At 32.2% G+C, this 23,098-nt stretch overlaps 1 protein-coding gene across 2 annotated transcripts in view; it reads right to left on the minus strand.

Moving 5' to 3' along the window:
• Positions 1–23,098, minus strand: part of LOC134716136 (Kv channel-interacting protein 4-like) — a 180,024-nt gene that overhangs the window by 146,540 nt on the left and 10,386 nt on the right. The window contains exons 1-2 of one of the 2 annotated variants that reach the window (XM_063578926.1): positions 3,221–3,785; positions 3,007–3,129 (exon numbers count right to left, since the gene is read on the minus strand). In XM_063578926.1, the coding sequence (XP_063434996.1) occupies positions 3,007–3,129; positions 3,221–3,242 (145 nt within the window). In that variant the 5' untranslated portion in view covers positions 3,243–3,785. Of the gene's footprint in view, positions 1–3,006; positions 3,130–3,220; positions 3,786–23,098 lie in introns of those variants that run through there. The other variant, XM_063578924.1, reaches the window with a different exon arrangement.

Genomic DNA, 23,098 nt, shown 5'->3' on the forward strand with positions numbered 1-23,098 from the left:
TCTGTAAATGAACAGAACTAGATATGGAATTACAACTTTATCTCTATGCGTTCCGGATACGTATTAATAATCAATCTAAGTGGAAATCGACAAATAGGTTAATTACACGAACAATAACATGCAATAATTGCAACTCGTGGGAGTGATAAGAAAACAATCGCTCCACAGCTGGTAATAATTAGCTCAAACTTCTAGTATAAGCAAGAAGAATCATAAAGATATAGACAGAAAAAAACATTACTACACGAATGTTACTCGCCTGAATCAAGGTACACATGCTGTTGTCAAGTATTGACAGTTGTGTATGCATGTAGTTGTGTAGTACGAAGGAATTGTCAATGTCAAGAGGAAGCTTTTCACTACCATTTACCTTATAAATGTGCACTGACCATTTTGATAATACTTTTTCAACGTTTTTATAATTAAATTATACTGATATTTACCTGACTTGGGAGTATTACGTAAGAGTTAGATTTACTGTGAAAAGTACTGCAGAATTCACTTTTCAAAGGAGTCATTCTCCTGACACTTTGTTCGAAACATGGGTTTTACCCTCTTTGGCTTTTAAACATACTTAATTTCAATTGGAAGATACAAATATATTACTGCTAGAGTTACTGAAATATAACTTTAATGCTTATTTCATATTCTAACTGTGGGTGTCTTTCTTTTCGAATAGTAACTTTTATTCCTTCTTCTAATCTTATACATTTTTCAAGTTTGTTACTCATATCCTGTGATTTTTTTTCTTTCTAATTTATACATTTTACCACTTTGTCACCCCTATACTGTGATCACTCTTAAATATTAGATTGTGTATCTTAAGTTTTGTAGTCTGCTATGCTTTCCTTACCCTCTACTAATCTTATATGCATTTTCTGCCCCCCCCCCTAAAGTAAAGGGATTAACCAATAAAAATGTGATTTTCATTCTCCCTGCCCAGGCTAGCTTTCTCCCCCCTAAGGTATACTAGTATAAAATTCCGAAAAAAATGCAATATATAATTGACTTTTGCATATAATATGGAATTTTGGGGTTGGGGTATATCGAAACATACCTATGATAGGTATGTTTTGGAATTACTGAAGAGCAATTGGTATCTTATGTTAAACTGCATGACATGGATCATTCATTAATGATTATTTTTCACTTTTATATGATGTTACAATTCAAAGATTTACTATCTATTTTAAGCACTGTTATTTACAATCTCGAGTTTACAATGTTTAGACCACATGAGTAAATTTGAAATAGATAAAAGACTTGGACGATAATGGTTCTACATTGTTAGGTTCGCTAAATGATAAAGCTCTCGTCTTCAAAGAAAGCAGACCATTATATTATTCGTGAATGTCTTTCATCATTGCATAGTATACAAGGATAACCGATATACTATTGGCAACCCTTAATATTTGTTTAAACATTAAAGAAAACATGAGCCTGTAGATTTTGTATCGATGCATTTATATTCATGCGGATTTCTTTACAACATTTCAGTTATCCATAAATTTGTTTGTTTAAGATCTATTCATAGCTATGTGAATGAACTAAATGTGAATTGTTTATTTGCACCAAGAAAATTAATAACACTTTATATATTTAGTGCGTCCAAAAGGCTTTTCTGAATTAACTGTCTCTAGAAACGCTCAAATAAATAATTTAATAATTTAAATTTAAAATGGAATGGGTAATGTGTCAGAGACAACAACTCGACCAAAGGACCGAAAATAGCCGAATGCCACCAATGGGTCTTCAACATACCCGGAGGCGGGCGTTCATCTGACCTCTAAAAAAGATGTGTACTAGTTCAATGAAAATGGACACAAAATATAAAATAAAATTTAAAACAAAAACACACAAGACTAACAAACTCTATAGGCTCCTGACTTGGGACAGGGACAAAAATGTGGCGGGGTTAAACATGTTTTGTACATACATGTATGATCAAAGTTTTGTTTTTGCACTGTGTATTCAAATACATTTTGAATATTCACATGCAATTGTTCCTTTTTCGAATAAATATGGATAATGTCACACAGATAAGAAATATATTGCAAAAGTTAAGGTTTGTTTTATATCAGCATCTGAAGCATTGAACTTTAAGCCCGAATTTATATCTTTGTTCAGTAAAACAGTAAAAGTGTTTTAGAGACGATCGTATGGAATATGATATATTTTTGCATAAAAAAAGCCCCTAGACTCTAACATTTTTATTGAAATGTCAGTATTAAAATATGACATTATTTCGTTTTAAACAAAGTTACTGTACGTGGTAGAAATATATTACGCAAGTTTCAATGTGACCTAACGTATAAGTTAGAATTATATAATAGGGTTTCAAAAAAGAAATTTTCTGTATTTTTAATGCTCAACTATATAAAATTCACTTAAAGTGTTCAAAACAGTAGAAAACCTTCCTAACCAGCTAGCTAGGTGAGAGACAAAAGAGAGAAGATATCAAAGAAATATTCAAACTCGTGTAATAGGCAAAGACATCTTTAGAACTGACAAGGTCATGTCAAAAACCGAAAAACGACGGAAAATCAACTAAAGTCTACAACTTCAGCTCGAAACTCAGCTCGTAGAACCTTTAGACTAAAAACCACGAACACCACAAAACAAACCGGGGCGATATATCTGGCGCTCCAGCAAGATAGAAACAATGTCTTACATTTCTTATTATTTTCTATTGAAACTATATGTGAAAGAAAAAGAATATTTAAATGCGAATTCTAAAGTTAAACCAAATTTCTATCTAGAATGTAAATATATTGATGCATAGAGGATTTTGTTTTTATTTACATCTGAAATTAGTTAGGCATATATCAGCCAGATATGACGGTGTCTTATAATTATTGGTTGATGCAAGTAGCTAAATATTATGCAATTAATGTATTTATATCACGATTTGACCTTCTAACCTTGTTGCAGATTGATACTGTATAAGATGCAAATTGATTTTTACATAAAACTGTGCATGCAATAATTAAAACATCAATTTCCTACCTGAATGCAGGGAATTCGCTGAATGAAGTCTTTTTCTTGATCTTGTGCTGTGAGATCGTTGTATTCGAACAGAATTTTTATTTCCTGGTCTCCGAATCTTTAGTTTTCTTAAAGCTTGACCCACTGAAATTGAAATATATCCTTTTTCATATTTTGTTCACAGATTTATATAATGTTTCCATGGAAATTACACAAACAAACGATATCTACTTACTTCTCTGTTGAATCTTGGACATGATTAGTCTTCGATCATTTGAAAGTCATTTCCGAGGTAACAAGGTAATAGTATATTTTACACGTGCGGCGTACACAACAATCTAGTGTATTGGCAAACAAAATAAACAAATCTACCTGTGGATCCACCTTACTGACACAAAAACTTGGCAAATACACGCAAGAGTTAATACCAGCAGTAAGCTATATTAGATCCATGCCAAAACTTTATTGGAATTTGTCGATCGGAACTTAGAAAGTGAAGAATATATTAATATTTGTCGATTTTATTTAAACAGTATTTACAATTTTCCTCCAAAAGAAGACAGGCATCGAGTGAAAACTAAAATTGATTTTCGGTATTTGCATAAAACATTTCATTAGCAATTAATCAATTTTTATCAGAGAATATTTCCCTGCTTGCACCCCAAATCGATCAAAAAACTCTCAAGCACTGACGTATTTAGAATACAGTATATATAGATATAGATATAAATCGTTCCGAATTGATTACTAAAATGCTACTCATTTCTCCGGAGGTTTACGTTAGAATACGCTTTCCTCTTCTCGAGCAAGAAAAATACCAAACAACCGATCAATGGAAGACGATGCGTTCTGAATACACCGAACACTTCAATCGGTCTTAATTAAGTGCGAGTTGTTCTTTTAGTCAAGGAAATATCTCTGGTGAAAAAACTTCCTATTACAGAATTTGCGTGACGTAATTTCTCTGCTTAAGTAAAGGCAGGTCAACTGTCTGTTAATAATGTGCTGTGGGAATCGTTAATTCTACTTATATAGAAAGATGTCATAGTTTCTTATGTCTCAAAGATTTATATATATGGGACTGAAGTCTATATAGAGATTTATAAGAGCCGCAGACAAACAGTTGACAATTTTACTCTGTTGCACACATTTAATGACCTTTCATTGCTAAGAATTCTCATTCAATCGGTTTTTGTTTGTAAGTTTTGCATGGTAAAAAAAATCTGATATTTAGCTATTATCAAACTATTCTTTTTAGTTATAACTTATACCAATGACGGGAAAGTTTCACCCAGGAGCGAACACAAGTTTACATTATTTGCACACTTCTATAGCTTTTGCAAACTATTTTGCTGACTAAAAAATATCTAAGGGCAAAAACTTGAAATCAATACCAGTGATAAATTTGTATAGTTATCCAGTAATTACCTATTCTGTCAACAAGACTTTTAAAATATTTTTGTTTTTATAGTAAATGAACGTCTTCCCCCTGGTGATAACAAAAGTTGTCTTTACAACTTATACACAATAAGAAAAATAACTCAAATACCGATAATTCATAAATTTTGACATTTCATGACAAACGCATATTCTAAATAAAGAGATATTCCTTCACAATCAATCGATGAAAGGTCTTGGTAAACCTAGTTAGTTGAGTAATCAAATCTATATACTTTAACGGAAGAGACCGATTTCATTGAGAGCCGCAACTCCTCTGAAACCATTTAAAGTTGGAAATATTTTGTTAATATGACGTATAAATGTTGTGTTTTGTACTGCTTTAAACAATTTTCCATTTTTATTTTTCGAGCGTCACTGATGAGTCTTTCGAAGACGAAACGCGGGTCAGGCGCAAATATAAATTTTCTATCCTGGTATCTATATGATGAGTTTTTTTAGAACCACTAAGTCGATGCCACTGCTGGTGTAGTTTTATTCCACGAAAGTGTTAAAAGTCCAGCAGTCAGCACTTCTGTGTTGACATGAACTATCATTGATATGGTCCTAATTATAAATCAACTGTAAACAAAACTTGGGAGTTTTTGGCTTTTCTACCTCAAGAATGTATTTCACCTTAGCTGTATTTGGCAACACTTTTAGGAATATTTGGTCCTCAAGGCTCTTCAACTTCTTACTTGATTTGGCCTTTCCGACCTCTTTTTTTATTCGAACGTCACTAATGAGTCTTTTGTAGACGATACGCGCGTCCGGCGCAATTATAAATATTCAATCTTAATATCTATGATGCGTTTTTCATACACAAAACGACAATTTTTTGGGAAAATATCCAAATTCAGAAAAAAACACAAACAAACTCACAATGCTAATGCAAAAAACGACTTAACATTCACTAAACATGCATGCTGAAATAGACATGGTTGATTTTGAAACACAATCATACACATTCAAGTTTTGAAATCGACAATTGTCATCGTCTTTGGAATGCAACCGGAATACACATTCTGAGGTCACACAGGTTCAAATAATACTCAGTCCGGCAGTGGGCGGTGCTTTAAAGCGATATCTGTATAGTATACAGATACAGCATAGCGATATCTGTAGGGCTGTATCTGTATAGTAGGACGTCCGATTGCAGGATACACCCCAACTATTTGTGTTTATTTCCTAAATATAGTAACACAGCTATATTTTGTAAAATGTCTATTTCATCATGGAACACTTTGTCCACAGTCAGGGGTCCATTAAGGATGAAAATAAGTTTGAAATCTGTGTTAAAATTTAGATAGCTATCAATTTAATTATTTAGGTTGCAGCATTAAACAATATTAGGTCAATGTCAGAAGAATATCAACTGTTTTGTACTCGACGCAAAACTGGGAAAGGGCTCGGCAGAACCTCGCCCTTCCCCAGTTTCTCAGCCTCAAACAAAACAGTTAATATTTTTCTGACACTTTGTAACGAATTTATTTTACCGACTATCTTAAAATGTGAAATTTAGACTAGTGACCTATCAAAATGAGCAAGTCATACTGTTAGCATTAATAAACTAGCTACTCCTTTTGATCCTAAAACAACAGTTGCCAAAAAAACAAACTTTTTAGGTTCAAATGCGTTTTATGAATTTATTTCCATCCTAATCATCAATTTCTTCGTCTTTTGAAACAAAGATACCATAAGGAACATTTAGTTAAAGTTTGAAGGTAATTGGCCCAGTAGTTTAAGAGGAGAAGAGACGACGTAAGACGACAACGGCAGAAGACGTCAAGTGATGGCATAAATTCACATGGGGACCTTCGGGCTCTGATGAGCTCACAAAGGATCTGTAAAGAAAGACAATTTCTTCCTATAAGTCAACATGAAGAAAGCATCAGGTGACATCTTGAGTAAATGTCAGTGTTTTGACCAAATGACTTTTAAACTATATAGATCAGATCTTATAGTTATAATTTTATGGAGATTGAAACTATAAACAGAATAATGATCAGAAACATATGATTTATATATTAATCAATTTGACTGGCATCGTCAATGTTTACAGAGTTGTTTGCTTCAATAACAGTTTTAATCCTTTTTATCCTTCGTCAACCATGTCGAAAAAACTGGCATAAGAGGGGTTGTTTCTGTCGTCGTCGGCATCAGCAACATATTAATTTGTGATTGGGTCATATTAAGGGGAACCACTAGTGTATTTTAATGATGCTTGGTATGCAGTTGAATTAGTATTGGCAAATCTAATTTTCATTGAGATTATTTGACCAAGCCAAAACAATGTTTGAAGACTTTCATAATTTCAAACTAAAATTAGCTTCTTGGACCTTTCCCATTTTTAAATGTGCTTCAACGTTCCTGAGCTTAGTTAATTTTATTGAGTTGCACTTATATGCTTTTGTGGAATAATGATCGCAATACTTCCCTGCCTTGGTATAGTCTGTTTTTTGTTTTAATTTAAAAAAATATTTAAAACAGCCGTTTTAATCAATCTGAAGAAATATTTTTAACAAGGATTTATAATTGAGCTTCTTAAAATTAAAAATGCTGATCCTAAATACTAACATTGTTAAACTTGTAAAATCAAATAAATAACAAAATTGCAAAAAAAAATACATTTGCGACCCTGTATGCGTCTAGAATAACATGAGGATTAAAAATGATTCTACTGAATTAACTTTAAATTGACTTTTCAAAATCGGAATCAGAAGCAAATTAGACAATTCTGTCGGACATTTCATTGTTTAAATTGAAGCTGGCTTTGTAATCCATCGTATTCTAAATAAAACAGAATTATTTTTGTCGTCATTGTTTATGGCGAATTAAACATCTCGATCACTTAAAATATTTAATTATAATCATCTCACAACAGAAAAAGTATCAGTGTTTGTATTATTTTATTAAACGACAGAGAATCAGTTCTTGCAGTATGCTCTATTAAAACTCTGTTTGATGCAATACTTTGATATGCAGTGATTTGGAAATACGACATTCGATTTGGTATTGGCGGTTTATTTATTTTAGATTAATGCATGGATGCAAAATTATGTAACAATTCGTAACGAAACAGAATTTCCCCAATTAGCTTGTTATCTAGGTGTACAGAAATCTAGTGTACTGAATATTGGCACATCGTCAAGTTTTGGATTTTCAAATATTTTGGCCACAAGAATCACTGAAGACACATTTATTGTCGAAATGCGCATCTTGTGCATTTGTTTTAATGTTATTTAGCAACGGTTATTCATAAATGTTTTCCACAGATTGGCAGACTTTTAGGTTATTCAAGGAACATAACAAGCTTCACAAAATAGTCAAGAAGCTGAAAGTTTAGACTGTCAAATCATGGAGTTGTTTTTAAATGTCACATTCAGACGGTACTATTGATTTTCGAAAGTTGTTCTTCGATAAAAAATCATAAACAACTATAGTGCATATACACGTGACAAGAATTTTGAAAGCGTCACAACCATAAGACATCGTGCAAGCCAAGGAATTGCTGTTCATAGTTGTGAATTTAAACATACCGTGACAAGTTGAAAACATTGTTTTCTTCACAAGACGAAGTATAGCTCCTTAAATTTCAAGTGTTATCATTTACAATGCTAAAAGTACAATTTCGGAAATATGTGTTTCCCTCATCTTTTTAAAAAGACGATTTCAATATTCACATTGTGAAAATTCTTGTAGCGTCAACATGAATGTATTGCTCCTATATTTTAGAGCTGGAGTTTCCTGTCCTAATTTCTTAGGAAATGGGTTGCATCTCACAAGAAAGTTTTCGTACTTAGGTTTTTTAATGGTAGATAGTTCTAATTAAGAATGCATTTCTGTTAGATGTTGGGTCAATCAGGAAGACGGGCGGTGAAACTGCAAAAATTACCGATCCCGTTCTGAAAAAGTATGGTTTTATAAAATTATAGAAAAAGAGGCAGCAAAATGGAAATAAACCTTTCAATGAAGCTATTCACAGATTAAATTCACGAACAATTGCATTAGCCTACAAAAAACGATCTCAGAACAGATATTAACTAATAATACATGATTAATTAGAAAAAAAATAGACTTTAATATTCTGTATCTAAAGATCAATTATTATATCAAAACATTCAATCAACAATGCCGCTTTGAAAAGTTACATAATGTTAAGAAATATTCAGCAGTATGCAGATATTGGACATCTTTGTTAAGAAGAAACGAAAAAAGCCAAATGAAAACGATAAAAAAGAAACAATGAATTTCTGAATATAATTAGATTGAAAAAACACAAAGTCAATATAATTCTTAATTTACACCAATTCTTCACAGAGCAAGTTAATGGGAAGCTTTCTAAATAAATGTCACTCTATTATTTATTATGTAATCGCTCGTTTGACATTTTCCTTATTTAAACAACATGTCTTTACATTTTGAATTTACCATAATTAGTAACGGGAATTCAATATTGGTATTGCATAAGATTCTGTCTTCCTCTATAATATCTGGTGTAAATCGGTTGAATACATTTACCAAGAGGTACAGGTACGTCATATCAGACAGAAGTGCAAATACAAATACAGTGTGGCATACTTGCCTATGACACAACTCTCCAGCTGTGCTTTCGCATTTTTTTTGTTCTTCCCTCGACGGGAATTGGAACACATGCTACTGATATATCGTGACACCAAATCGCCTGCACTGTAGCCGTCCCGCTAGACCACAACACCAACTGAGCTTCATAAAAATGAAGCTTACGATGGCCGGGTGTTACCTTTCCACGTCAGGTTTAATCTAGCGTCGTACTACAGTACATGACATTATATTTGTAAGTCACCGTACGACCTTAAACAATGAGTAAAACCCGTACCGCAAATAAAGAGCAACGAATTGACAAATGAAAACTATTCAAACAAGAAAACCAACAACCTTACCTATGACAATAGTGTAACACCATAGCATAAGAACAAACTGTATAAATCAGTTGTACATGTGATGGTTTAGCGCTATAAAATCAGGTTCAATCCACCATTTTTCTACATTTAAAAATGCCTGTACTAAGTCATGAATATGACAGTTGTCTATTCGTTTGATGTGTTTTATCATTTGATTTTGCCATTGATTAGGGGCTTTCCGTTTTGAATTTTCCTCGGAGTTCAGTATTTTTTTGTGATTTTACTATTCATTCTTTAGCATCTCATATTTAAGAAAAGGTAGAGGCTCATTCTATATAATCTACCTTGAAAATATAGGCAACTGCTTTATAGATACAAGAAGATGTGGTATAAGTGTCATTTATTTACCAGGAATTCGGTTACGGACTTTTTCTTATTGAAAAGAAAAACCACCACCCTACAGCACAGGAGTAAGTAAAGGTTACAATAATAGGGAATCTGACGATGAGGATAATATTTTGCTGGGACCATAAAGCCAAGAGGGAATTATTCATTTTATGATGATTCAAACACATGACCAATGATTTCTAATACTGTAGTTTCATCCCTTTGTAGAATGGCGGATCATCAGTTCAGGGAGATTACGATGGTATGCTGAGCGCTCTGGAGACCCTCTGAAGTAGAGATTACTCCATTTGAATCACGTAAACCCGCCGAGGTTCCAACCACATCTACTCCTCGTCATGTTCTTGGCCATCCTATCTTTATGTCTTGTTTAGATAAGACAAAAAAAGCATAAGGGTTCTAAGTTCAATCCACCATTTTCTACATTTGAAAATGCAAGTACCAAATCAGGAATATGACAGTTGTTGTTCATTCGTTTGATGTGTTTTGTCTGATTTCGCCATGTGATTAGGCACTTTCCGATTGAATTTTCCTCGGAGTTTTAGTATTTTTGTGATTTTTAATGATTGAAAGCGCAACCGTCCCATAACTGCAATGTTTTGTCTACCTTAATAGGGATACACTCTGTCAATATGTAGAGGTTCTCAACCAATTTGCATCGACTAAGTCTATGAATTAACTTCAGCCTCTAGGGTTTTTGGTACATCAGAGCATATTTAAGCTGTTGGATTTTTTTTTATGAAGGACAAAGGAGAGGTGTTCAATACAAAGTCAAAGTGCATTGAGTATCAAAATTCCTAAAAGTTTTGCCAAATACAGCTAAGTTTGTCTATTCCTGAGGTAGAAAACACCTTAATGTTTCAAAAATTCAAAAGTTTTGTAACCAGTTAATATATAAATATGACCTTATCAATGATAATTCATGTCAGCACAGAAGTGCTCACTACTGGGCTTGTGGAAGCCTCGTGGAATCAAAACTCCACCAGCAGTTGCATCGACCCAGTGGTTGTAAATAAACTCATCACATGTACCAGGATTAAATTTTGTATTTATGCCAGACGTGCGTTTGAACAGCGGTATACTACTGTTGCCTTTATTTATCGTCTACGAAAGGCTCATCCAAAAATGGTAAAATAAGTTATAGAGCATTGAGGACCACAATTCCTAAAAGTGTTGCCTTATACAGCTAAGGTTATCTTTTTCTGAGGTAGAAACGCCTTATTATTTCAAAAGATCAAAAGTTTTGTAAACAGTTAATTTATAAATATGACAATATGGTTGCTGACTACTGGGCTGGTGATACACTCGGGGAATTAAAACTCCACCAATAGTGACATCGATCCAGGGTTGTAAATAAACTTATCATAGATACCAGTATTAGATTTTGTATTTACGCTAGACGCGCGTTTCGTCTACAAAAGACTCATTGGTGACGCTCTAATCCGAAACACAAACCGAATTCTGACTGATATAGTGAGACGTTGATGATTCAAGTCCTCGAGTAATTATCAAATTTAAGTTTCAAAAAATTACATTTATGATACTCTGGTATATCACCATGAATTCAAATCTTATGGCAACAAATACTTTTAATATTTTCGAGTTTATTTGTTTGCATTTCAATCAGTAAAATATAAAAATATAGAATTTCAGGAATAAAACGAAGTATTCAATTTAAAACATTTTTTTTATCGCAAATAAGTCATATTTGCTTAATAGTCTTTACAATAGTGTGTTTGATTGCGTAATCTAAAACTATAATGTATTGATAATTCAATAAAATTCTGACATTTTTTATCACACATTAGAAACCCTAAACGGATCAGTAATTATGGAAATGATAAGACAAGATATCAGCTTGGTTAAATGTCATCAGAAATTTTATTTACATTTCATATCAATTTAAGGTTATTTAATGGACTAAAAAAAAACCAACGGCAATTTTTTTTTAAGAATATAAAGGTCAAACTGTAAAGTAAGATGCTCGAGATTTATGTCTGAGGCCCAAGCACAACATATTCTGTGTAAGAGTACATTCTTTAACAATACATTTTGTTTCAATTAGGACCAGTCTTTATCGGCAAACGTTAGACGACAATCCAATACAAGCATTCCAGCAACAGACTTCCTAACAATATGATAAAAGATAATCATTTCAATTGATTGTAAATGGGTCACTGCCAGCCAGTCAGTTGTACAAATTTTCAACTTAAACACAAGTCTAATGATTGATTGATTGTTGCTTCTATAATGTCGCCCAGTTGCAAATAATCCATACATAATCAGGATGAGAACAAGTTATGAAATGTAGATCGACAAGCGCGACGCGCAATTGGAAAAATGATAAGCTGAATAGGGGCAAACAATTGCTCTACAACAAGCCAACTACGTACGGCTAAGAAAGTTTCTACAATCATGGTTCTTTACAAAAGTACAGAGCACGAGATATCAGATTTAACCCCAAATACCGACTGCGTATACATAATACTTAATTCCCTCGCAGCAAATCGGCAGTCCTACTGTACCATCTATAATACTAAAATATCGAAGTCCAATTTGTCAGCCGTCATGGGGAAAAAGACAAATCAAAGAATTCAATTTTATATATAGCCAATATAGGACAGTATTGGTGTTGATTAAAAATTTCACCACTCCAGACCCTTTTGTTTCCACATAATTAATATTGCCAATAATAAACCAGTTTCGGGTCGAATCCGATACCGATACCAATAGTATATTCACCTGTTACCTATTACCTTATCTGTACGTTTCGCATCTGACAAGCACACCACCAAACGGTGTATTTCGGATTTTGCTATATACACGGGTCATAATCACAGGGTTGACACAACTGAATTGAATCATTGTCAAATTGTTCTCTATTGTAGTATTTTAAACAGTAAGACTTTCTAAGATGACAATATGAATACTAAAAATCTGGACTTCAAAAAGGCGTATAGGTACAGTTTTCAATTTGTTAGTGGGCACGATGACTTACAAAGTAAAATCACAAAAATACTGAACTTAGAGGAAAATCCAATCGGAAAGTCCATAATCACATGGCAAAATGAAATAACTAAACACATAAAAAACGAATGGATCAGAACTGTCATATTCCTGACTTGGTACAGGCATTTTCAAATGTAGAAAAGGGTGGATTAAACCTGGTTTTATAGCGCTAACCCTCTCACTTTAATGACAGTCTTATGAAATTCCGTTATATTTACAAAGATGCGTGCACTAAACAGACATAATGAATAAAACAGTCAAAATATTTGTATACATGTAGCAGTCAACATTGTGTAACAATTTTAAAAGGTACAATTTAACAGAACACAAAAACATCTATCTACAAACACATTCATTGATTCGCGTGTCTGACGAAAATTTTATACGTCACATATATTTGTCGTTAAATGTATATACAAACAATTTTAAAATTTCACATAGGCAATGTAAGCATACATGGTTAAAAAACGGCGAATCAAAGCTTTCATTTTTATTGATAATTAATATAGGACATTGCTGTTGATTACAACATACTTTTGTTTTCCAATTAATTAATATTACCAACAATTGATAAGTTCCAGGTCAACGGGTTCGAACAGGAAGATTTTGAAAACAGAGAAAACTGTGCATCTAATAATCGGCATGATTTTATCAGATGACAATCCCAATACTAAAAAAAGACTAACGCATAGTTATAAACTTTAATTCAGTCACGGACTCGTGATGTCTAGGGTGTGTTCTATTAGGTTTTATTTTTGTTACTTTTTACTGTCGAATGTGGAAAACAGGGATGATCATATCTTTTTACCACAGTCAATCTGATTAAAAAAAGTTAATTGTTAAACAAGTCTTGAAATAGACAAAATGTTTTAAACTACTCTCTGAAATACAAATATATAAAACTATTTGCTACAGAAATTATAAAACCAATCTTTACAATTAGTACGCTTCAAATGGTAATTTCCATCTGCTTTTAAAACCTATTAAAGAACTGTCTAAAATCAATGAATATTTAGTTTCATTTAAGTATATATAAACTTTCTTTTTCAACAAATTAAAGCAACTGTAATCTATCGTTGTTCAATTCTTGTTAATCAATATAGCAGAGATATATCAAGTATGAATCAGCAACTGACGGAATCGCATGAAATAAACAACAGTTAACGGAATCGCACGAGTTAAAAGTGAGCAAGACTGGATTGATCTTACGGTATACACCAGATTGCGTCATCTTTTAATAAGTTCTGAGACTGCGAAATCATGTTACTAGTGAGTTGGGATACTCGAACATCGTATATATCAACCAATTCGTGATTGCAACATAATAAATTATGCAGTGTCGATTTTCCTCAAACTCGTTTTTTTTGTAAATGCACATCCTTGTTTACGAAGTTCATGAAGTCTGTATCACATACCCGAGCATAAGATATTGACTGTAATATGTAAATGCCATAAGAGGATAAGGAGATATATTACTGATGAGAAATGGAAATTTAACCATTTGAAAGTTTTTCATTGATTCACTAATCGAAATGTGGCTTTTTAGATCTGACAAATGACAGAACATATGATATATCTGAAAGTGCAGTTGAAGAACTTTGCCAGATGATTTTTCGTTTTGTCATTTAGAAAGTTATGTGTTAATTTGGAAAAACTTTTAGGAATATTGGTTCTCAATGCTCTTCAACTTCGTACTTTCTTTAGCCTTTTTAACTTTTTTGGATTCGAGCGTCACTGACGAGTCTTTTGTAGACAAAACGCGCGTATGGCGTAAATACAAAATTTGATGAGATTATTTTCGCTTTATAAGAGTACAGAAACAAATCGACACGTAGTGTTGCAGAATTATTACCTATTGAACTAATAAGTTTTGAAACGGATAACATGTCTTAATTTAATAGTTTTCTGTTATACAATTACTGAAACCAATTTTGTAAAGATAAATACCAATCTTTACAAATTCCTTCTGCTTAAAGGTTCTTTCTATCAGTTTATCAAACCTATTAAGAACTGTCAAAACATCAGTACGTATCTAATTTCATTGAAGTAGAAACTTTTCTGTTCATTGGAATTCTAAAATAATCAATCTAATTCTTAAAAAATAAACTAGGGAAAACAAATCATTTAAATTTTGTGAAATTTCTGTTGACAACATTGAAGAGCAGTTGCTTTGAAATTTATTTTACCGCACAGATCATGGAATTTAAAAAAATTTTTTTTGAGTCATTTATATTGCAAGAAATAAGTTAATTCTTAAATATTTTGACATTTCATGCGTTGTAAAGAACATTAATTGTTAAACTTTACATTAAAATCCAACCCGTACGTGTATAGTCCAATCCTTTTAAGGATCAATGTTAAGAACATTTGAAAAAAAGTGGCTTCCCTGCTTTGGCACAACGTCTTTGGTTTTTATTTATTGGACTGCTGTTCAACTTTCCCATTATTCACTTTTATGTTACTGTCATAAATGCATTATAAATTATTATCCTGGTATCTTTGGTGAGTGTATTATTTTACTCTGTGTCTCTACTGTTGAAATCAGTCGTATGTTATTTCAATTGAGCATTCTTTATGACGTAGCCAGTTTACAATATGTTTTGCGTTTTTTTTCTTATTTCTGTCCTTCAAATGTATTTCCTTAACTTACTTCACAATGTAGCACTTGAAATATAAATTGCACATAGCAATCGAGGGCCAAGAACAAATATCCTATCGAATTGGCAAAGTTTTTTTTTATCCGAATAAAGAAATATGATTTACATATAAATGCAATGCCACTCATTCTTTTTGTATATCAAATAACATTCATTTTTTTTCAGATTTAATTTACCCATTCCGTAGTATTAAAATAGTGTATAATAGTGTAGGCCTGGTACCTTTGATAACAATTACCATGTCGAAAAGAGGGACGAAAGATACCAAAGGGACAGTCAAACTCATAAATCTAAAACAATGGCTAAAAATCAAAAAGACAAACAGAAAAACAATAGTACACATGACACAACATAGAAAACTAAAGAATAAACAACATGAACCCCACCAAAAACTAGGGGTGATCACAGGTGATCAGGAAATGTCCTATTGCTACGTTTATTTGTATATTTCTCTGTCCGTAATGTCATTGCATTTATTTGTACTGTAGTTCTGTCATGTAATGTTATCATTCTAGTGTTATAATTAATAATGCCATAAAAGCGGGAGGTTTGGCTAGCCACAAAACCAGGTTCAATTCACCATTTAAAAAGAAAAAAAATGTCCTGTACTAAATCCGGAAAATGACAATTGTTATCTTATAGTTCGTTTCTATGTGTGCTGCATTGTCGTTTTTTTTTTGCTGCTGTTTCGTTGTTTACCTCTAATAATTGATGTGTTTACCTCAGTTTTAATTTGTAACCGGATTTGTTTTCTCTCAATCGATTTATGACTTTCTAACAGCGGTATACTACTGTTGCCTTTATTTAGAACCAATTTAAAATATTCCTTTTAATTTTCCAGATTACAAACACTGCTGAATAATCAATAAGCCTGGAATTGTACAGTACTGTATACTAAGGGAGACAACACAAATAAAACATTTATCGAGGGCCAAGAACATCTATATTTGAAATACATTTTCGAATCAATAAACCACAAGCCTTTTCCAATGAACAGCAATATCAATTATCTACAACCTGTCGATAGCTAATCAACATTCATTCTTTGTGATTAAACGAAAACAAACTACATTAACTAAAGATTTTCCCTCTGTTGTGACATATTACAGATCTTGTTTGTGAATTAATTTCTCTTCAGTAGTATAACAGTATAAATTTCGATCACAAAAATGCTAATTCGACAGAAAGTTTTTTAAGATCTGAAAGAAATAATTACATTGTAATCTATAATGGTTTCGTTGAAAATACTACATATTAAAAGGCTTGTCAAAGAACGTTGTTTAGTAATGAATGACAACATGAATAAGAAATGGTCGGTACTTACTAGTTAAAAACTTGCACACAATACAAACTCTTAAACGCAGGGTATTTTTTTTAAATAAAAAAAGAAGCTAAATTTACTAAAGGGACAATCAAAATTTGTAACTCGAAGAGAAACTGACAAAACAATGTGGGAGATCCCCGAAAACTACACACAGAATATTATAGGTTGATCCACACGAACCCCACCAAAAACCTGGGGGTCTGATATCAGGTGCTCCTGAGTGTGAGCATTTCCTGTCAATATTGCTCGTGGTAAGTTATGCCTAATTCATTGATGTCACAATTTAGGAAAAGAAAACGGGATAGTGATTGACATTAGTAAAAAGAACAACACTTAAAACGTAGTTTGAATGTGTTGATTATACTCTGTGACATCGATAACAGTAATTCAAAGTAAGCAACGGCAATTAAATAACCGAATTGACAAGAAGAAAGAGAAGCAGGCTAGTATGATCAATACATAGTTGGCGACCATACCATTGTACCTATGAAGTCGCTTTTGTTTTAATTTGCTGTTTAGTTTACTGTCTGACCTGTTTGTTTACATTTCATCTGTCTTTAACAAAAAAATCTGATAAGGACTATTAAACTAATGTTTTTACAACAGACATGCGCTACTGTTTGGACAATAAAAACGACTGAAGCAAGCATTAAGTTTTTTATATTGCGTGTGCCATTTAATATTTTAAAACTTATTCAGCCTTTCCTAGTTATCAGTGAGTTTGTTATTTCTCCGCTCGTTCTTCATTACTTTATCATGAGTCATGAATCTATACTAGTGCTTGTTATCCTTAAAAATTAAATGTATAACAATCAATCATTCACAAAATTAAATACACTAGGGCTGGATATATAAGACCAAAAATAAACAAAAGATTATCACCCGTTTTAAAGAAAGGAAACGCTCTCCTATAATTTGCTAAAAATGACATATTTTGATTATTTGAAGAATAATTTTCTTTTCTCACTTGACATATTTTTATTGATTTGTGTTCCCTTAAGAAATCAAAACAGATAGTCTTCCCACTTGATATTTTCCGTAAACGAAATGAATATAATTATTTTCAATCAGCATGTCATGTCGATAAATTGTTGTCTGAACGCAAGTTAATTTACAAAACAATATGAAAATGTAAACACAGTTATATTCCACGTATTGACAATTAAGTGGACGAAAGAACAACAAAACGTTTTTATATTTTCAAAACAATTTTTTAAACTGTTCTGTTCGTTTAGCTTTTTACCCTTTTTGATTGGACTTTGTACAAAATACTAGTTAAACAAAAATATAAAAGCAAGGAGATGTGATAATTATGATTTGTTTTGTCAACCTAAGACCAAATGACGAGAATGCTCAAACCTACAGGTCACAATACTACTTTGAACTTTGAGCGAAACTAATACCGTAAAAAAGGAATCAGCATGACAAAATTATCAATTCAGAATTGAATAATTAATCGTCTGATATATGTTAACACTATAGTGAAAAAAATGGCAGTCAGTAAGCACATACACAACAAGACAATGAACAGTAAAAAGGGACCAGATGGACACCCAATGATTTTTTATTCCGACGTAGTCGGTATAGTTTCGGTTTGTGAACTTTGAACTTAAGGACGCTTCACTATGGCAACAGACTACGCATGCTCGAAAATCATTTCTGTGATTGGACAAAATGCTGTCATGGTGGGTGATTTGGTTGTGTTTGAAAAAACGTCTCGAAAATTATATCGTGATGGAAAGCAAGTGAAAAACTATAAATATTTGAACTAGATCTTACAAAGATTTATATTTTTATTAAAATAATTGTTTCTCCAATAGCTCTTTGCCTCCATGACAGTTGTTTTTTATTCGGGACAATTATATAATTTTTAATGTAAACTTTGTTGTACGAACGTACATGACTTTTAGAACGCACCTACGCATGTGCCATTTCCGCGGGGTTTTGGTGAATGTAAACAGAAAGATACTACTTATACTACCAATAGTTTCTAGCTTTGTTAACCATGAATTAAGTTTAATGTAAACAGTAGTAAATGTATATTTGTTTCTTTTTATTTGCACTAGATTTTTTGACAAATAAAATTTTTAGGTGTCATCACAATATTCTTATATATTATTGCCTTAATATAACCAGCTAAGTTAGACTTAGTAAAGAATTTCTTGTAGTAACATTCAGATGGAGATTTCATTAAAGAAGTCCTGCATCATTAAGTCATTGTGCTACTGAAGGTTATCGAAATGATAGTTTTGAAACATATACTCAAATTTAAATACGTCGGATATCTTTTTTAAAGATAGTTCTTGTTTTTTTACTTACACGAACACTTTTTATGTGGTTTTTTTATTCGTCTTATTTTATAACTGAAAGGGTCAGTTTTGTCATGGGAATCTATATGTGATCACAAACGAAAATTAGAGTATTACAGTCATAAATATATTGTTTTGCAATTTTTGGTTCTATTCGAATTACAAACAAGCAACTGACCAAGATTTATTGACTGAAGTATAACCAAATATACACCATGGCTTCTATCATGCAATAGATCCTTGCTGAAGAAGTGAGTACACTAGTGTATGCATTTTGTATAATGTTTAGCCAAGTTCCTACTCAACAATGTCTTTTATTAGAACAGTGTCACGTTTTCTTTGCATCAAAGATTCCTAGCAACAAAGTTTTGAGACATTTTGCTTATTGCAAATCAAAAGTTGTACCCTTATTCAACATTCCCTCATTATGAATTATACACCTGGAGATCTACCTCAATGATAACTAAATGTCTCGGTTTTTCTTTTCGTAGATGTGTTACCGTCCCATCGGCGAATTTGAAGTCACCTCTTAATTCTATATTAATATGATTGTTTTCAATTAATGCGAATGGAAATTGTACTAAATCTAAAGGTGCATATCTAAAAGTTTATATTTGATTATTTCGCCATATCCCTTAGGTTCCTGTATCGCCTAAAGCTTCTTATAAATTCAACTTCTCAATCTTTTCATCTTGTTGTATACCTTATGAAAAAGTTAAATAACAAAACAATACCGAACTCCTTGCAAAATTCAATCGGAATGTCCCTAGGCAAATGGCAAGATCAAAAGCTCAAACACGTCAGATGAAAGGATAACAGAATATTCATACAACCACGTCTGATCTGAGCAAGGATGCTTTAGAATCAGTGTCCACCAATTTTATTGTTTACTGTTTGTCCTCACACCAGACAACACATATAGAAAACGTTCAAAGTGTCTTGTACAGGAATTAAAAGAAGGAATGAACCATACCAGAGGGACAGCCAAACTCATAGATCGAAAATAAAACTGACAACGCTGTGGCTAAAAATGAAGAAAAAAAAACCAAAACCAACAAACAGACAAATAATAGTTCACATAACACAACAAAGAAAAGTAAAGACAGAGCAATATGAACTATTTTAAAAACTGGTGTGATCGCAGACGCTCCGGAAGGGAAAGTTTTAAATGAATGCACCTGCAATTTTAATTTTTGATCTGGATTATTTTAAGTTTCCCTTATCAGAACATTGGCCTCACCATTTATGTTATATATTACATAGAGTTTGCATGTGACACGTACTAGTATTCCTGGAAAACTCCCACATTTTTTGAAATTATACTTTAAATAATTGAGAAAATCTATACAATACTCTTGAATAAGTTTGATTGGATTTTCTCTCTTTGTCATTGTCTTTCTATAAATAAAATCAAAGATGTTTACTATTGAGATTAACAACGTGTTAATATCTTTTTGCCTTAGCAACTGCCAAATAACCTGGTATTTCTCTTATTTTCAAAGTATACATCTAAAGTACACACCAGACAAGATTTTCTATTAAGGGAGCTACCATTAGATTTCTATATAGGGTGGCTAAGATGAAACTTGAAAAGTAAAGGCAGGATGAGACGCTTTGCCAAAATTTAAAGAGAGGATGACAATTTTTGTCAGATACAGTAAGGTTAAACAAATTTAAAAAAATCAGGGTGATGAATAAAATGCAGGACAGAGATTTAATTAATAAAAAAAATGCTGGACAATCATTTTTATCCAATTCCCCCTGCCCAATATAAATTAAATGATAGCTCCATTATATTATATTTATTTGATATCCCCCCATCCCTCAAGACTCTCCCTAGGAAGTACAAGAACATCTCTTTTTCCGTCAAACAGTCGATTTTTGAAAACGTATATATAATACCTCAAAACAAGAATGTTCATGGAACACTCTTTCATTTTTCCGTTATTTGAATATTATTTGGATAACATTTGACCATCATAATAAAATGTGGTATTTTCTAATTGCGACAGATAACTCCCTTAAACACATTAAATTTAAAGATTGATGTTGACCCGAAACATAAACGAGAAATAGTCTTGAGTAATCTGCCAAGTTAAAACAAATGAGTCTGCAGTAAATTAATTTCGTCAAACGGTAGTGTTGGATACATTTAATTTTTAATGATAACTACCCTCAAGAGGATTGAGCTTACTTAGTTTTATGTCAAATTTGGATTTTCTAGAACCCTGACAATAATGCATTTCAATTACAAAATTGAGTTTTATATCTTTATTACAGCAATCAAATAATAGGTTCTTCAGTAAGCATCGTGTTGAAATGACTGATGGTCTTTGCTTATAATATGATAAAATCTAGAGGTTAATCAAACTTGACAATGCACTGATAGTTATAGAAAAGCAATATTACTGAAATCACTAGAGACTTGTGGGATGTCTAAAGAGTGTGCTAAATGGCGTCAAATGGATAATGAGAAACGATTTACAACAGTGCAATAAAAAAAAACAGTAGTGTTTGAAGTTTTCTTATGGAAGTCAACATATTTGACAAAACTTATTGTAGTACCTCGAAACTGCCATAAATATACGATTCAAAATAATTTTTTTTTATTGAAAAGTGATAATATATATATTCGGTATAATTTAAAAATAATTTTTTGTTTTTGAGGGTAAGTGGATAGTTGTTTGATTGGCGATCATATCACATCTTCTTATTAGTAAAATCAACGTTTGTATAGGATTATGAATTCTCAAACTATTCGTCCTCAAACATCACTGAAGTTACTAAATTGAGTTTTTTATAAATGCATTTGAACCATAAATATACCACATCTTCTGATTTAAAAGTACTCAGTCTGCATTGCATCCAAATTTTGAATAATCCCCAAGTAGTACTACATGAACATGTATTGCCAAGTTTGAAATGAGAGCTAAATATATATTTTTTTGGTCAGCATGCTTTGATAATTTTTTTTTTTTTAGATAATTCAAAATTTGGATACATTGCAGTACTGAGAAATCAGAAGATGTGGTATTAAAGGCAATGAGATAACCTTCCATCCAATTCATAATGTGAAAAAAGCAAATAATTATAGGTCAAAGAACGCCTTTCAACACAGAGCATCGGTTTTCACCGAACAACACGCTTTAACGGACAATTTAATCAGTTACTCGTGTAAAACATTTCAAATAGGAAAACCAACGGTTTAATCTAAAAAAAAAAAAAAGAAACACTTGTGGATGAATATCAATTTATGGTCATTTTGTAAATTTCCTGTTTTTAATTTAGAATTTTTCGAAAAACTAAGGATTTTCTTATCCCAGAAATAGATTACCCTAGCCGTATTTCGCACAACTTATTAGATATTTTGGTTCCTCAATGCTCTTCAATTTTGTAATTGTTTGGCTTTATAATTATTTTGATCTGAGCGTCACTACTGGGTCTTATGAAGACGAAAAACGCGCCTGGCGTATTTAATTATAATCCTGGTTCATTACAATTTACACCACTGGGTCGATGCAACTGCTGGTGGATGTTTCGTCCCCGAGGGTTTCACCAGGCCAGTAGTCAGCACTTCGGTGTTGACATGAATATCACTTATATGGTCATTTTTATTAATTTCCTGTAGCATAACTTTGGATTTTTTTTTTAAAACTAAGGATTTTTTTATCCCAGGAATAGATAACCTTAGCCGTATTTGGCATAACTTTTTGGAATTTTGGGTCCTCAATGCTCTTCAACTTTGTAAATTGTTTGGCTTTATAAATATTTTGATCTGAGCGTCACTTACGAGTCTTATGTAGGTGAAACGCGCGTCTGGCGTTTTAAATTATAATCCTGGTACCTTCGATTACTGTATTTGTACCAAAACAACAAACGACAACCACTAAACATGCTCCCGACTTAAAACAATACTGTTTGTTTTCAGCTTAAGATTTCTGGATTATCAATAACAACTTGACGATACAATGTTTTCAAAAACGAATTTCCCCTCAAACAATTATCTTTCTTGGCAATGGTTACAAGAAATTAATATGCTTAAAAAGCTGATATATATTGATACATGTATTAATAGAGTTTAAAAAAACT

The sequence above is a fragment of the Mytilus trossulus genome, chromosome 4, assembly GCF_036588685.1.
Source record: "Mytilus trossulus isolate FHL-02 chromosome 4, PNRI_Mtr1.1.1.hap1, whole genome shotgun sequence".
NCBI lineage: Eukaryota > Metazoa > Mollusca > Bivalvia > Mytilida > Mytilidae > Mytilus > Mytilus trossulus.